Source organism: Mesoplodon densirostris, chromosome 10, assembly GCF_025265405.1.
Source record: "Mesoplodon densirostris isolate mMesDen1 chromosome 10, mMesDen1 primary haplotype, whole genome shotgun sequence".
NCBI lineage: Eukaryota > Metazoa > Chordata > Mammalia > Artiodactyla > Ziphiidae > Mesoplodon > Mesoplodon densirostris.
In genome coordinates, this window is record NC_082670.1 from 68,069,125 (window position 1) to 68,086,994 (window position 17,870).

The following is a 17,870-nucleotide window of genomic DNA, read 5'->3' on the forward strand; positions in this document are numbered from 1 at the left end:
GGCTTTTAACTGCAAAGAGACTCTTGCTTTTTTGCTACAGTCTCCATTCGCTATGAAATGTCTCTCAGATGCCTGCCATATACCAGGCACTGTACTAGCCACCGGCCACACAGGATGAAAAGACATGCCCCTGCCTCTCGGGAGCCTGCAGTCTACTGGGGAAGTGGAAGTCCAGGCAATCACAAAACAAGGGACAATTGCTGTCACAGAGATAGGTACCCAAGTGTGGTGGGATCCTGAAGGAAGGCGGGACTCACTCTGTCTGGGGGAGTCAGGGACGACTGTACAGAGCAGAGGAAGGTGATTTTTGAGCCGAGACTTAATGATGAATAGGCCTTATTGATCAGGCAGCAGTGGGAGAAGGAGGGTTCCAGTCAGAGGCAGTGGCAATATTAGGCTAAACTGAAGAAGAAGCCATCTCATCTGTTGGGATGGGAGGGAATTTTTTGTCAGCTAATCAGAAGAGTCAGAGTTACCATAACTTCGGGAATCACAAAAGTGATAAGTGAACCATATATACTATAAACATTTTATCTCAACTTAAAACATAAAAGTTTACATTGACTGGTCAATTTTTTGATGTAGGATCATAAGGTTTTCTTTGTTTTTGGTTCCTTGATTCCTAATTGTCTTTCCTGTATAAATTATATCCATAATGCTTTCCAGTTTAAGTCTCTTTAAAGATTTTGACACTTACAGAGCAGTCTGTTTGCAGAATACTATATATTTTTACTATGTTTCTCCAGTCTTTTATAGTTGCCATTTTTACTACTAGTTCAACAGAAGTTTTGTTTTTAGCAACTTGCCTTTTATCAAGTTCTGTTGTAAATCATTCAACTTTATAGAAAGAGCAGTTTATTTTTAAGTCATATTTCATTGATTTATAAAATAGTTAAATTATGTTATGAATAATAAGAAAAACTGGCACAAACTGATTGGGAACACACAGTCTGAATCTCAGGAAGTGTACCATTCAACTGGTTATGCCTGAGTGCAAGAGCCACTCCTTGTGACTTTCTGCTGGGGACGGGGGACAGGGGAGTGTCCGTTGCTGTGTTTTATAAAGAGAATGAAGAGAATTGGTTAGTCTGCTGAGTTGTTGAGGGAGTTCCTTCTGTATAGTTTGAAAGTCAGAGTGACCAGAGATGAGAGCAGAGAGTTAAGTAGGGGTTGCTAGATTCCAGGACTGGTTAGGCCATGTGAAGATTTGGTTCTTTAGATGACAGTGAGCCAGTGAAGAATTTCCAGCAGACACGAGACGTGTCATGTTAGACAACAACTGCTGGCAGCATGTGGAGGAAGGTTGTGAAGGGCCAGGCTAAGGCTTGAGGCTAGGGAGGCTGTTTTAGTAGTTGGGCTGCAGTCAGGTGTTAGCCAGGGGTGGTGAGAATAGATATGTAGAAGAGGAAATGGATCTGGAAGGGGATTTAGGACTCGATGATTGATTAAATATAAGAGAAAGAGCCTGCGAGGACTGCCAGGTTTCTGTATGGGCCAGCAACACTGGCTTGAGGCAACGAGACAGGGATACCCGGAGGAGGGGCAAGTTGGCAGGGAAGTGGAGTTCTTTTTGCAGCATGTCAAAGAGACCTGCTCCTAGCCACCAGGTGGAGACATTGATTGTTATACTTTTCTTTCTGTAGAAACTCAAATTGGCAGGAGATACTGAATATTAATTTTAAAACTTCTCTCTTAGGCAGACCAGCGGTTTGTATGGAATGGTCATCTTCTAAGAGAACTTTCTGCTCAGCCAGAGGTAATGTACACTAAATAAAACCAGCTTATTTGTTACAATTCAAGTTTTAATTGAATACGTGTTATAAAATGGCTACCTAATCGCCAAGGATTTTGGTAAAGAATTCTAATTTAACTCGTTTATAACTTACGGACTTTGATCCGATCTACCCTCCCACATCATTGTAGGTTGAAGAAGCCTAATTATTTTACTCCAATCTTCTATAGAAGCCTTAAATAAAGAAAAATACCTCAGTATAAATACATTGCTTTCTATAAGTGAGAGAGAGAGAATGGGTCTTGGTAGGCGAATAATGTTAGAAATCGGGCCAGAGCTAATTCCCCAGGCAGTGGAGAGCTTTGCATTTGTCTTCCTATGGGAACCTGACTCCCTTCCGTCACCCAGGATAGACATGCATAGGTGTCACCTTCCTCTGTTCTTGGTTTATACAAATGAGATGTAAACAAGGAGGCCACCTAGGAAGCATAATGTATTGAATCTAGGTAAACAGATTTGCCTAATGGCATTATCTCTTGGCATTTGCTTTGCTTTTTTGGGAAAAGTAGTTTAAACTGCAAACCGTTAACGTGGAGATATCTTTTCCCTGGAGCAGTGAACTTGTTGCGGGCAAAGACTGAAAAGGAGGGAGATAAACATTCTGCAACTTCATGTAGTTTTATTAGTGTTCCAAAATCTGCAAATGTTCAAGCCCAAATGACTGTAGCACATACTTAAATTTTTTAATTAAAAAGACAATGTTACATTAGAGAAATGTCTTTAAAATTAAAAGTTACCCATAAGCTTACTACTTTGTTTTATTTGTATATTACCTCCCCATTTGTAAATATTTTTTATATAGTGCTTCTTTTTGTTTATTATTTTTGAAGTATATTTATTCCTAAACGTAACATACATCTTCATTTCAGGTCCATCGGTTTGCTCTTCCGGTATTATATGGCTGTATCCTTACATATTACTCTTTAGTTTTCTAGCAGCCTTTATTTAAATATTATTAGAAATTAGATTTAAAGACAATCTCAAATATTACATGCGGAGAGTATTTTAGAATTAGTAGAAATCTCTTTTGATAATAATATCACACCATTAACATAAAATCTTAGAATACTGGTTGTAAATGACCATTGTTTTTTTAATAGAAAAAACTCTTTAGACTCACTAATGCTCTCTGGGGCTGGTGTTTTAAAAGAAGAAACATGTCCACTGTGTTTTGGCTTTATTAGACTTTGTATCAATAAACAAGAATAGTTTTAGCCTATTGAAAATTTTCCTTAGCAATTAAAAAAGTTAGACTCAGGAACTAGGATAACCAGCAAGTTGGAGAGGAGAATTACAATTAAAAATTATATTTGTCATTTGAAATAGCCACAGAAAAATGAAAATACATGGTGTACAAAGAATGATGCTTGGTCTGAGGTGTAGTACAAATGCAAAATGAGTAATGGTTATCTAATTGTAAGTTCATTTTTAAAGCCTATCTTTATCATAGACATCATAATAAAAATAGGGAAGCAAAGTGAGCTGGCTGTTAAAGGGTAAGCACAATGTGCTGATGAGTGCCTATAGTCAGGACTCTGCCCGGCAGAAACTGAGGGGGTCTTTCTATCACATACCCGCAAAGAAGCTTACTAACTAACACAACAGTCTGTGATTTATTTGTTCATTATGTTAGTATGATTTCCTTAAATTATTATGCTTGTTATACTTAAAAACAGAAAAGTAATGCAGGAAACATTTTCCACAGTTGTGGGGGAATAAAAATCAGAAAATGTCAGGATAAAAGCTCTTGTTTATTCTGGTTTTTGTTTTTGTTTTTCCCTGGAGCTAAGTTCTCCTAAGGATAAAATAATAACAAGGGTACTATTTAGTTAGTGCTTTAAGGGTTTGGGCCAATTGTGTGTATGTGTTTCTTTAATTCCAGAATGAGATTGTGAATGGGCAAATAATAAATGAGATTATAGAACACTTTTGCTAGGTGATTTTATTTGATTTTATTTTATTTATTATTATTATTTTTTTTTTTGCGGTACGCGGGCCTCTCACTGTTGTGGCCTCTCCCGTTGCGGAGCACAGACTCCAGATGCGCAGGCTCAGCGGCCATGGCTCACGGGCCTAGCTGCTCTGCGGCATGTGGGATCTTCCCAGACCAGGGCACGAACCCGTGTCCCCTGCATCGGCAGGCGGACGCGCAACCACTGCGCCACCAGGGAAGCCCCTGCTAGGTGATTTTAGAAACAGTTTATTTCTCTTTATTTTTTTATTTTTTATTTTATTATTATTTTTTTTGTGGTACGCGGGCCTCTCACTGTTGTGGCCGCTCCCGTTGCAGGGCACAGGCTCCGGACGCGCAAGCTCAGCAGCCATGGCTCACGGGCCCAGCCGCTCCGCGGCATGTGGGATCTTCCCAGACCTGGGCACGAACTCGTATCCCCTGCATCGGCAGGCGGACTCTCAACCACTGTGCCACCAGGGAAGCCCTAGCTTTAAATCTGAAGCTTTACATTGGCTTTTGTTTAGTGTAGCTCTTTGACAAGACCTGTCCTCAGATGTTTCCTGTACTTAGAGATCAGCAAGAAAAAAGGGCCCAAGGCGGGAGCGTGACTGGAGCAGAGAATGGACAGGGAGTGGGAACTGTATTCAGAGAGGCTGCCGGACCCACATTATGCAGGGCCTTAGGGGCTTTGTCTTTTACTTTAACTGTTAAGAGAAACTATTGGGATTTGAGTAGTGGATTGTCATGGTAGGACAGGATCACTCGGACAGTGATGTAGAGAATATGCCAAAGGTGAGCAGGGGAGGATGCAAGGAGTAGCTAGGAGCAGTTGTAGTAATCTGGATGGGATGTAATGTTGCCTGGGACCAGGGTGCTAGCTGATGGTGATGAAAAGTGGTCAGGTTCTAGATATGTTTTGAAAGTGGAGCTAAAAGGATTTTCTGACAAATTGTACATGGGGAATGAAGGAGGGTTGAGTATGAGTCTTAAGATTTTTGGCCAGAGTAAGTGGAAGGAAGCCATGCATTGTGGTGGGGAAGAGCCGAGGTGGAAGGCAGGCCAGAGTATCTGGACTTCTATTTGGACATGTTGAGCTTGAGATTTCTGTAAATATCCAAGTAGAGATTGTCAAGAAGACGTAGATTAATGGAACTGGAGTTTAGGAGAGAAGTCCATGTTGGAGACGTAAATTTTTTTTTTTTTTTTGAGACATAAATTTGAAAGTCCTCAGGGTATAGATGGCATTTAAAGCCATGAAGTGGGATGAGATCATCAAAGGAAGAAATGTATATAGAGAAGAAAAAGGTGTGGAGAAAGAAGACAACCTGAAGGGGGTTCTAGATAGTGAATAAATGCTAGAGCCATGGACTACAGGCCTCAGGACAAAGGACTTCTGAAGTGGGGGAACCAAAGTAAGTGAACTGAAATGACGAGTCATATAGAGTTACTCTAAGATTTGAAGTTGGAAAAACCAGCAAAGGCAAGTGAGGAAGAGAAGAACCAACCAAGTGAGAGTAGTGTCCCAGAAGCAAATGAAAATAAGGTTTCCAAGCAGAGGGTCTTGTCAGCTGATATGCTGCTGGTTGTTTAAAAATGACCATTAGATTGAGAGTCCGCCTGCCAATGCAGGGGACATGGGTTCGTGCCCTGGTCCGGGAAGATCCCACATGCCGCAGAGCGGCTGGGCCCGTGAGCCATGACTGCTGAGCCTGCACGTCCGGAGCCTGTGCTCCACAACGGGAGAGGCCACAACAGTGAGAGGCCTGCGTACCGCAAAAAAAAAAAAAAAAAAAAAAGACCATTAGAGAGGGAGGTTATGTTCCTGTTTCCCCCACTTCTCCCCAAATGGGGGCTGTTACCAAATGCTGGGAAGAAAGATTTTGGAGAAGGTGGGAGCACAGTCACATGCTAGAGCAATGTCCTTGAGTGTGTGAGGGGGTGGGGTCTAGTACACAGGTCGAAGGCCTGACACAGACAGCTTATCCACCATCCAGCTCATCCGCCATAGTAGAAAGGAAACAGCTATGGTGGACCTGGAGGCTAGTAGGTAGATAGATGTGGTGGGAGCATGTGGATGGCTTTTATTTTCACAGTGAAATTAGAAGCAGTGCCATTAGCTGTGAGTAGTAGCTGGAGGTTGAGGAGAAAGTGTGAAATGAGCATCCCAAGTGGGAGTGCATGGCCCTGAGAGTCACTAATTGACAAAAGATTAGAAGTAAATACATCGACATTTAAAAAGTTATGTCGTGCTGGGATTCTGCATGATTTTTCTTTTTCTTTCGTTCCTTACATGCTTTTGGATGGATATTCATCTTGTAATCAGAAGAAAATGATTCATAAAGCATACATATTCCATGCTATACTCAGTTCTCTCAGAGGCAGACTCCATGTCTGATTCATCTTTGTGCCCTGCTCCAAGTAGATAATTTGGGGGAATGACTGAGTAAATACGGCTTTGGAGTCTTCTCTAGTACTGTGGTTTTAAAGGATTGTGAATTGGGAGCTCAGGATGACTCATTACAAAGTCTGATGATACCAGGTGATAGAGAGGGATGAATCATAAGAAATTCATACTGCTAGTATCATTTGGTACCACTATTTTGAAAATTATTTGGCATTTCCTTATGGATTTACCAGGCCTTCCCCTCTACATACCCAATACGTTTATACCAGTAGGTTTTTCAGAAATGTTCACAGCACCACTGTTAGAGCAAACTCAGAGCACCACGAGTTCCATCAGCAGAAGAATTAGGGCTGTTGTGATATGGTCCTTATAGATTGCACACAACACTGAAGAGGACCAAACTACTGCTTCATGCAGGGCAAGGATGACTCTTAGGTACTTACTGGGGGCATAAACAAGGACTTGAAGTTTATTAAGAGTGTTGTGCCATTTTTATAAAACTCAAAAGCAAGCTGTGTGTTTTCAAGTCATGGTTGCATATAATGAAAGTAAGAAGGCAGGGGAATCGTCTCCACAGGGCTTCTGGGCAAGAAGGCAGTTGGATGGGATGAAGAAGGAACAGATACTAGATTCAGGGCTTTGATGCTGTTTGCAAGTTGGAGGTAGGTTTATAGATATTTTATTATGCTCTTATGCTTTATAATGGATGAATCAAATTATATTAAGCAAAATGTTATGTAAAGGAAATAACCATAGGGCAAACCCAAACCTATGAGGAAGAGAGAGATACCTTCTGTTTCTGAATAATCTTTAATTTACAGTTTGATCTGTAAATCTTTATATACTTAGCAACTGTTATTGGTAATTGTAATTATGCATATAATATAAACTTCAGTAGCTTAGTCTTTTTCCACCCTTTTTTCCATTTCTTATTGGAAGGTTAATCTATTTTAAATGTATAAGTCTTTCATTCAAAGATTTTTTTGTGATGTGGTTAATATTTAATTCTTTACTTTCAGAAAGTGGTTGAAACTATCTGGGAAAGGAAATCATATTATTTAAATAGAAACACTGTAATGAACCACTTAAACACACTGACTATGTCATTATAGGGTTACTGACTTGACAAAGCTTCACAATCAGTACTAAAGGCTTGTGAATATTCATGAGGAACCAAAAAATTTGCATATTCTCCTCTTTATTTTCTATAGGCAGAGTCATTCTTACTAGGGTAGATAGATTCAAATTTCATCTGAAAATAATACATATGATTTTGCAATATGTTATATTTTTCTTAATGTAGTTAAGTTATTACTATGCACTCATGTTCTATTAATGGAAAATACTTTGATTGGATTCTCATCTCGAGGAGGAGTTGTTTCAGAGCTGGTGTCCGCTATTATGTAAGAGGTGAGATTAATTTTGTCAGCACGATTTGGTACTGGGTTATATCTATCTCTAATTAATGTTTGGCTCATGGTAACATGAATGTAACCTTTTGTATTTTATTTGTTTCATTATCATTTGATAGCCTCGCTAAATATTTATCTCCTGCTTCATTATGATAATTAGGTAGGTCTTCTGTGCTTTACTCCAGCTACTGTAGTTACATTGCAGATGTTAATGAGACACTGTAGGCTGCTTCTTTCTGCTTTAAGAGGAATTGATCATGTTATTTGCTGGATGTCTGAAAGCATAGCTGAACTCACTATAGTTTTCGATAACCTAAACTCATATCAGAAAGTATTTTCTTTTATTGCTCTTGGTTTCTTTGCATGTATAAAGCTAGACATTTGACCTTATGCCTTCAACTTCGAAGATTTACATTTGAGCATTTATTCTTTAGGCTTTGTGCTAGCAACACGCTAATTTGCTTAAACCAAGCTTTTAAAATCTGTATTAGAAGTTAGTGTCATTATGAAAATGAGTTTCCCGAACTCTATTTTTTTTTTTAAGCCAGAGTATATCAGAATAAAATCCTATGGACCCTTAGGTAAATCATAGAAGTTTGGGGCCAGGAAGTTGTAAAAGTCATTTGGTTAATCTCCTTTAGTATAGGTGATATAGCAGAGGAAGAAAGACATTTAGTGAGTGACCTGGCCAAGATCACACAACCAGGATTAGAGTTAGCAATGCCCTTGTATCTGGATTTTCTTGGATGGAGTCGTATTTTTTAATTAAAAGTTTTGAAATGGTAATGCAGTCACATAGATCAGGTATCAAAAGTATAAAAAGATATGCAGTTAAAAAATATTTCTCATTTCTGACTTCATCTGCTGTATCTTACCTCCCGACCAGCTGATCTGTTGTTAGTTTCTTACTTATCCTTCAGATAATTTTTATGCTATTCCAAGTATGTTCTCCTTCTTTTGCGGACAGTGGTTGTATACTGTGTACATTTTCTTGCACCTTGGGTTTTTTTTAACTTAATATATATTGGAAATCGCTTCATAAAGATGTCTCGTACGCTCATTCGCTCTCACACACACACACACACACACACACACACACACACAATCTCACTCTTACTCTCAATCTCACTTTTTAAAATAACTACATATTATTCCTTAATGGGAATTCTGGACAGAACCAAGTATAGCCCATGCTTCTGACAAGTAATTTTAGAACGTACTGAGAAGGCATTTTATTGCTGATTTGACTATAATTTTTTTCCCTTCTGTTAATATGTTAACAGAAACACTGATGTTATATGTTACACCTCAAAATGTTATATGTTTTAGAAGTATGTCAGATAGAAAGAATGTTAAGAAATATTTGAGATGATTAAAAAATCTGTTGATTCTTTTTTTTTCTTTCCTAATAATTTGAGTCAGGGACTCGCTTGAAAGTTGCCTTTGCTTAGCAAGCTTTTCTTAGTAAAGATAATGTAAACAAGATAGTAAGGTAATGCTTCAAACATTTGAAAGAACTAACCAAATCAAGGCTAAATATTTAAGAGCAGTGCTTTTCAAATTAGTTTTTTTGGGTATATTCATGGAGTTGTAGAAATTGTAGGATCATATACAGTTTTTGTGCTTTCATTTTGATAATTAAAATTATAAGCATCTGCTGGACCATTTGCATCATTATAACAAAATACTGTTAACATAATGGCCCACATTTGCACTTAATATTGTGTTTAATGGTTTTAACTTCCAAAATTGGGATCTATGGGTATACTGTCAGAGGTTTTTGAGAACTTGTTTTTTCTTTAAAATATGTCCAAAATTTGAGAAACACTGTTTTGGAGGAATTGTATATATATAAACAATTGGTATATTAAATAGCAGCCAACATTATTTGTTTGTTAATAGGTCCTTAATACTTCCTTTAAGCCTGTTTAAATGAGTGAGCTTTGTTAGCTTTCTGATGGTGGACTATGCATTTGTTTGAAATTTAGTTTTATAAGTACTTTTCCACTAATTTGAACTGACTTAATTCTCTTCAAGTTAGAGTGAATTAGTGAGTTCCTGATGTTTTTCTTATGTAATAAATATAGTTAATTTTTTTCCAATTCAGGAATTGATTCTGAAGGCCACGCAGCTAACTTTGTAGAAACAGAACAAATTGTGCACTACAATGGGAACAGAGCTTCATTTGTACAGGCAAGTTAACGTGTCTGTTAGGCAGCCAGCCAGTTGGTCTCTTATACTTGGATTGTAATTTCCTGACATATTGTTGAAATTTCTCTCCTTTTTAAAGTAATATCATTGTCTGCAATATGGAAAGAGTTCACCCCAAACAAGGATATTCCATTAACCTGGCACTCAGCTGCTGACATTTTCTGCCCTTGAATTAAATCCCTAAAGGAGAGGGTAGGGTAGGAGGTGCAAGGGTTATGGAAATGGAGCCACTGGTCTGCTTAACCCCTTAGACTTCTTCAGGGCAGTGATGACAGGACAAGCAGTTGGCTTATGCCTGACTTCACCTGCCTTGCATTCACTGTGACATAATATCTGAGTTGTGGATCACTTACTGCTCCAGAGTATTAATGGCTAAAAATATTTTTAAGTTCATAAACATATTCTTTTGAGAATGAATAAAGCAATTTCTAGTTTTATTATAATTCCAAATTACTTACCAGACGTAACCTGGTAATTTTTACTTGTAGATAAAAATTGATTTATTTTAGAATTTAGGGGAAACACAACTGTCTACTACACAAGTGCATGTATATAAAATCAGAAAAAGTCCTTTCCAAATGCATGCCCCAAAATATGAATTTTAGCAGCCGGTATGCATGGATTTCTTTCATAGTTAGTAGGTTGCATTTTTATTTTTTCTTTTGCGGTCATTGATATTGTATATACCCCTGACAATAAGCTGAGAAAAACAAGTTTGTGTGTATGTTTCTTTTTACATATCTTTTCTTTTCTTTTAGACTCGAGGATCAATACCACTTTACTGGTCTCAAAGACCAAATCTCAAGTACAAACCACTGCCACTGATCAACAAAGTAGCAAATCATGTGTGTATCTTCCATGCTTTTTTCATTGGCTATAAATAGAAGCTTAGTGGCATTATAGTTTGCGTATAGAGCATGTATTTATTTCTCATAAGTTAGACTTCAACATCTTTGAGGCCTTTCTCCTTGCTTCTGGCACTTAGTGAGCTTATAAACCAAAGGGCTGTGTAAATGGCATGTTAGAAATGTGGAAAAACAAACTGAATGACATGGTAAATTTAGATTTTAGAGATCTCGGTAAGATTTGCAGTCTTACACTGTTTAGAATATTCAGTGTATTCTGTTTGACATGCTCAGAAATAAAATAGTAATATTGTAGCTCACAGTGGAATGGCTTATAATTACTACTCACTACATGGTATTTAGAATATCTAGAAGACATAGAGTCCATCTTAATGTCATTCTCTTGAATATAGAGATAGGACATTTAAAGAGATACTTTTTAACATCTTATAAATATTCTTATAATGTAATCTGGTAAAGTATATAACTCTTGTTTTTCCCCTCTTTAGATGGATGGTTTCCAAAGGCATTTTGATTCACAAATAATTATTTATGGAAAACAAGTCATAATCAATCTGGTATGTTTCTTACATTTTGGGGGGAATAAAACCTTAGCATCCTTTTTTTTTTTTTAACAAAACTTATCATTTTAACTTTTTTTTTTTTTTGCGTTATGTGGGGCTCTCACTGTTGTGGCCTCTCCCGTTGCGGAGCACAGGCTCCGGACGCGCAGGCTCAGCGGCCATGGCTCACGGGCCCAGCTGCTCCGCGGCATGTGGGATCTTCCCGGACCGGGGCACGAACCCGTGTCCCCTGCATCGGCAGGCGGACTCTCAACCACTGCGCCACCAGGGAAGCCCCATTTTAACATTTTTAAGTGTGCAACTCAGTGGCATTAAATATTTTACAGTGTTGTGCAACCGTCACCACTGACCATTTCCAGAACTTTTCATCATACCAGACAGAAACTCAGTATCCATTAAACAGTAACTTCCTATTATCCCTCTTACCTCAGCCCCTGGTAACTCTGTTCTACTTTCTGTCTATAAATTTGTCTATTCTAGGTATCCCATATAAATTGTATTGTGTAATATTTGTTCCTTTGCATCTTATTTCCCTTAGCAGAATGTTTTTGTTTATGTGGTTCCAAGTTACTTTGTAGTGTCCTTTCATTTTAACTTGAAGGACTCTCTGTATTATTTCTGGTAGGGCAGGTCTAGGGATAATGAACTCCCTCAACTTTTGTTTATCCAAGAATGTCTTAATTTCTGTCTCATTTTTGAAGGACAGTTTTGCCAGATATAGAATTATTGGTTGACAGTTCTTTTCTTTCAGTACTTTAAATATATTATCCCATTGCCTTCTAGCCTCCAAGGTTTCTGAAGAGAAATTGGCATATAATTCTATTCAGAATCCCTTGTATGTGATGAGTCCTTTCTCTCTTGCTGCTTTCAAGATCCTCTCTTTGTCATTAAGTAGTTTGATTATAATGTGTTTGGTGTGTTTCCTTGGGTTTGTCATATCTGGGGATTGGGCACTTCTTGGATTTGACGATCTATATCGTTCATCAGATTTGGGAAGGTTTTTTGCCATTTTCTCTTTAAATAACCTCTCTGCCCCTTTCTCTCTCTCTTCTCTTTCTGGGACTCCCATAATGAATATGTTGTCTGCTTGATGGTATCCCAGAAGTCCCCCAGGCTCCATTCAATTTTCCGATTCTTTTTTCTTTCTGCTGCTTCAACTTGATTATTTCTTTTGTCCTATACAAGTTTGCTGATTCTTCTTTCTTCCTGCTCAAATGTGCTGTTGAACTCTAGTGAATTTTTAATTTCCATGTTGTACTTCTCAGGTCCAGACTTACTGTGTGGTTCCTTTGAATACTTTGTTTCTTTGTTGATATTCTCATTTTTTTCATATATGGTTTTCCTGATTTCCTTTAGTTCTTCGTCCATGCTTTCTTTTAGCTCTGAGCATATTTAAGACAGTTATTGTGAAAGCTTTTTGCTATTTATTTATTTATAAAAATTTTAAATATTTATTTATTTATTTTTGGCTGCATTGGGACTTCGTTGCTGGGCGCCGGCTTTCTTTAGTTGTGGCGAGTGGGAGCTGCTATTCGTTGTGGTGCATGGGCTTCTCATTGTAGTGGCTTTTCTTGTTGTGGAGCATGGGCTCTAGGCACACGGGCTCAGTAGTTGTGACTCGAGGGCTCTAGAGCACAGGCTCAGAAGTTGTGGCACACGGGCTTAGTTGCTCCGAGGCATGTGGGATCTTCCTGGACCAGGGCTTGAACCCGTGTCCCCTGCATTGGCAGGTGGATTCTTAACCACTGCGTCACCAGGGAAGTCCTATTTATTTATTTTTAATTTGGCCACGCCACACGGCTTTCAGGATCTTAGTTCCCCAACGAGGGATGGAACCCAGGCTGTGCCAAGTCCTAACCACTGGACCACCAGGGAATTCCCTGAAAGCTTTTTTTTTTTTTTTTTTTTTTTAAATTTATTTATTTATGTATTTATTTTTGGCTGTGTTGGGTCTTCGTTGCTGCGCTAGGGCTTTCTCCAGTTGCGGCGAGTGGGGGCCACTCTTCATTGAGGTGCGCGGGCCTCTCACTGTCGCGGCCCCTCCCGTTGCGGAGCACAGGCTCCAGACGCGCAGGCTCAGTAGTTGTGGCTCACGGGCCCAGCCGCTCCGCGGCATGTGGGATCTTCCCAGACCAGGGCACGAACCCGTGTCCCCTGCATTGGCAGGCGGACTCTCAACCACTGCGCCACCAGGGAAGTCCTATTTATTTATTTTTAATTTGGCCACGCCACACGGCTTTCAGGATCTTAGTTCCCCAACGAGGGATGGAACCCAGGCTGTGCCAAGTCCTAACCACTGGACCACCAGGGAATTCCCTGAAAGCTTTTTATAAATAAGGCTTTTGCAGGGATGGTTTCTATCAGTTTATTCTTTTCCATTGAATAAGCCTTGTTTTCCTGTGTTTTTTTGTATGCCTTATGATTTTGTTGTTGTTCTTGAAAACTGGGCATTGGATGTTTATAATGTAGTAACTCTGGAAGTCAGATTCTTCTTTCCCAGGGGTTTGCTGTTGTTTTGTTTTGTTTTTGTTTTGATTACTGAATGCTGTAGTAATCTATTTGTTTTGAGACTTTTCCAAACTATTTTTGCAAAGACTGTTCCTTGTTGTGTACGCTCACTGAAGTCTCTGTTCTTTTAGCTTGTGTTCAGCTAATGTTTTGACAGAAATTTCCTTGAATACAAGGAACTGAAAGAGACAAGGAAAAAACAAAAAAGAGAGAACAACCCCATCTCCTAATCTCTGCAGACTGCTTCTGTGTTGGAGCAGTCCTTCACTTATTTAGTTAGGCTTGCTCTGAATGTAGGGATTAACCTGAGGTGAAGGCTTAAGGTCTTTTCAGGACTTTTCTGAGCATGCATCTTGCTTGGGTATGCATACGGCTGTCTAAAACCCTCCATATATGTGGCTGCTTTTGAGTATCCTAGTTTCTCAAAGAATGTCACCCCAGCTGCTTCTGCAGGCTTTAGATGGTCTATTTTATGTCTCCACCTGAAATATCTTGCCCTAGGCATCTTGGTTTATAGTCCTCTTGTAGCTTATATGAGCAGTGTGCAAATAAGGTCTGGTCTGCTCCTCCCATTTGTGGAGGGGGGCTGAGAACTGTGTTGCCGCTGCTTAAGCTAAGATCATCATTGCACTGGGGAAAGGATGAGATAAGGGCAAGAAAAATGCTACAGAATTGTCTTACAATTTTGAGGATGGCTTTATCTTGATTGGACATTTGTCTGGTTGCTATAAACCTTTGACTGTTTTCTAGAGCTCCTACAAAGTTGGTTTAGACAGCTTCTCTTTTTTCTGATGTTTTTGTGAGGGTATAAGAGCTTAAAGCTTCCTAGTCTGCCATTTTGCTGATGTCACTCTGTCCTTTTAATTAAACTTAAAGCTATGGTGGGACTTCCCTGGTGGCACAGTGGTCAAGAATCTGCCTGCCCATGCAGGGGACACGGGTTTGAGCCCTGGTCTGGGAAGATCCCATATGCCGCGGAGCAACTAAGCCCATGTGCCACAACTACTGAGCCCACATGCCACACCTACTGAAGCCCGGGTGCCTAGAGCCTGTGCTCCACAACAAGAGAAGCCACCACAACGAGAAACCCGCGCACCATAATGAAGAGTAGCCCCTGCTCGCTGCAGCTAAAGAAAGCCCGTGCGCAGCAATGAAGACCCAATGCAGCCATAAATAAATAAATAAACAAACAAACAAATATTTTTTTAAAAAGCAGGCTGTGGTGTTTTTAATTTTTTACAGGTTAATCAGAAGGGCTCAGAGAAGCCACTTGAACAGGCATTTGCAACAATGGTGTCTTCCTTGGCAAATGGAATGATCAGGTACCTCACTAGAAATATGTTGTAGGTATTTTCAGAGTAGATGTGCAAATGCATATATACGTAAGTACATAGATCTCTCTAGACGTATTTCAGTTTGTTGTTTTCAAAGCATGATTTTGTTAGCTTGAAATTTTCTCTGGCATAATTCATGTTGCAGAATAACTTCTTAACAGATTAATTTTAATTTTGTAAAAGTTTAGCCCTTGATTAAAATCCTCTCCTTGAGGCTTTGTGTCGCTCTGCCCATTGGGTCTTGAATTTCAGTTACTCATGATTGTTTGGTGTGGTCTGCCTGGTCCTGACCACCACACGAGCTGGAGCAATTTACTGTTGCATGGCGGCCTTGTCTGGAGCAGCAGCTTGCCCCTCCTGTAAGGCAGCAGGCAACAGTTACAAATTCTCTGTAGCCTTGTCAAAAGAGGGGGGATCCTAAAACATAAACAGTTGCCCTGTGGAAATGTGCAGGGTAATGAGTCAGCCCATTTGGAGCTTCTGCATCAGGAAACCGGGGTAGGAGGTGGGGGTATACTGTGGTAGGAAGTGGTCACAGGCATTGGGGGAAGACTTTAAAAGAAATGGTACTCCGTTGTTTGGGGAGAATTTTTTTAACCTATGGAAATTTTTAAACATACACAAAAATAGAATGATATATAATGAACCTTTGGGGAAGAATTTAAGCCTATTGTCCAACTCAAAAACTCTAGCAAGTTTATCAGACCCTTACTCCATGCCCATTTCTGCCTTCTCATAGTGGAACCTGCCCAAACACACTTGGATGAGTCAGAGAAGTGATTTCTATCCAGGATGTGCCTTAAAATCCTCAGAGGAGTTACTCAGAATATACCTAAGACCTGAAAAATCAGCATCACTGGGTTTAGAGTCCAACATGTCTGGAAAATGTTTATCTGCTGCCTCCTTTGTACACCCCTGGTTAAGCCCCTGTCTGTGCTTCAGAGGGTTTCTGTAGGTATACTCACCTCCAGAGTTGCCTCTAGTGTTTGTAGCAGCAGCTAACTTTGAGAACTTGAGGAATAAGTCAGAGTCTAAAGTTATGCCCTTGGTGTTCCAGGGCACTTGGAGGGTACATACTGCTAAGGAATAAACACCCTAAAGCTATTGTTACCAAAATATAATGACATAAGACATTCTTAGAAGATACAAATGTAATTTTAACAAATGTAATTTTGGAACGATACAAGCTTAAGAATCCAAGTGCATTTATGTGCTAGTGAGCCACTTAAATTCTTCAGGCAAGTCTAGAGCTATGGTCAGAGCACTCCAAAAATAACTCTCACACCACCACTTCTAATGGAGCTGCCTTTGAAAATGCTTCCCCTCACTCCCAGTCTTCCCAAAGTCTGGCCTCACAGTTGGCTAACTTCTGTTTTTATACTAATTTCTAAGTACCCCATTCTCCCCTGAGATAACCATTGAGGTGATAGAAGACCCTCTTTTGACCTGCTGGAAGCCCACCCTACATTGATTTCCCTTCAGCCACTGGAGCCAAGGCTCCATGAGAGCAGACACATAATCTGAATTTTACTCTGTAGATGAGAGTGGAATGTTCTTCTAGTCCTCCTCCTTTATGACTTGACTTGATCCCTGAATAGGAAGTTGGGTAGAAGTGGAATGTGTGAGAATCTTCATGTACCCTGGTGCCCAGGTTCTCTTCATTCTTTCTTCCTCTCTTGACTTTCGGGAGTTGGTTAATGATTTTTCCCGCTCTCAAGGGGCAACATTTTCCAGCTCATAGTAGGGCACCTTCACTGTTAGATGTGTTCTAACTTTGAGATTTATACCTCTTAAGTATTAGATAACTGAAAACAGCCCATTACAGATTGATGGACAAGAAAATTCTCTCTACCACATGTATGTGTGATGTATGGATAGTGATAATGAATATTTTGGTAGGATGAACAGTAACTAACCAGAATGGGGACCATCCTGCTTCTGTTCTTCTCACAGCCCCTAATACACAACAGACAGTCCAGTCCTCCTTGGACTGAATCGCATTTGACCATTTTGAACATCTTAATCTGAAAATCAAAAAGAGACCCTATTCTTTGCACATGGGGGTAGAGAATAAATATACAGTAGATATTCAGTTGGACAAGGCTACTTTATATTAACATACCTGATTGCTGTACTTGAGCTCACTTCTTAGCATTTCGCTGGGCTTCTTTTTTTTTTTTTTTTTTTCTTTTTGCTGTATGCGGGCCTCTCACTGTTGTGGCCTCTCCCGTTGCGGAGCACAGGCTCCGGATGCGCAGGCCCAGCGGCCATGGCTCACGGGCCCAGCCGCTCCGCGGCATATGGGATCCTCCCAGACCGGGGCACGAACCCGTATCCCCTGCATCCGCAGGCGGACTCTTAACCACTGCGCCACCAGGGAGGCCCCTCGCTGGGCTTCTTTACTCCTGTCTGAGGGCCTCTAGAAAAACATGTGAAGATAGAAGAGAGTGTGTGTGTATTTTTTTCCTTCAGTAGATATGAGCATGAGAAGGTGGGTGTGTCTGTGCATGCCTGCATGCATGTGTATATGTATAGTGGTAAACTCAGAGTGAAGGAGGCTCTACTGTTCCCAGGTGATATGTATGTAGAGAGGAGGATCAGCTTATGAAGGTATTATTAACAGAAAGAAAATGAATAATCTTTAGTCACTTTCTGAATATCTTTTCTTTTGGTAGATATATTGCCTTTGACTTCCATAAGGAATGTAAAAATATGAGATGGGATCGACTAAGTATTTTATTGGATCAAGTAGCAGAAATGCAAGATGAATTAAGGTAAGCTATGTTATTTCCCTACAGAGGTTGAGGGATGAGGTAGGTGCATATG

At 39.8% G+C, this 17,870-nt stretch overlaps 1 protein-coding gene across 2 annotated transcripts in view; it reads left to right on the forward strand.

The window, feature by feature from the left end:
- SACM1L (SAC1 like phosphatidylinositide phosphatase) overlaps positions 1 to 17,870 on the forward strand; it is a 60,545-nt gene that overhangs the window by 30,132 nt on the left and 12,543 nt on the right. For both annotated transcript variants that reach the window (XM_060110714.1, XM_060110716.1), the window contains 8 exons: positions 1,697 to 1,756; positions 2,662 to 2,695; positions 7,459 to 7,560; positions 9,670 to 9,755; positions 10,532 to 10,618; positions 11,128 to 11,196; positions 14,953 to 15,032; positions 17,720 to 17,818. In XM_060110714.1, coding sequence (XP_059966697.1) covers positions 1,697 to 1,756; positions 2,662 to 2,695; positions 7,459 to 7,560; positions 9,670 to 9,755; positions 10,532 to 10,618; positions 11,128 to 11,196; positions 14,953 to 15,032; positions 17,720 to 17,818 — 617 coding nt within the window. The remainder of the gene's footprint in view (positions 1 to 1,696; positions 1,757 to 2,661; positions 2,696 to 7,458; positions 7,561 to 9,669; positions 9,756 to 10,531; positions 10,619 to 11,127; positions 11,197 to 14,952; positions 15,033 to 17,719; positions 17,819 to 17,870) is intronic.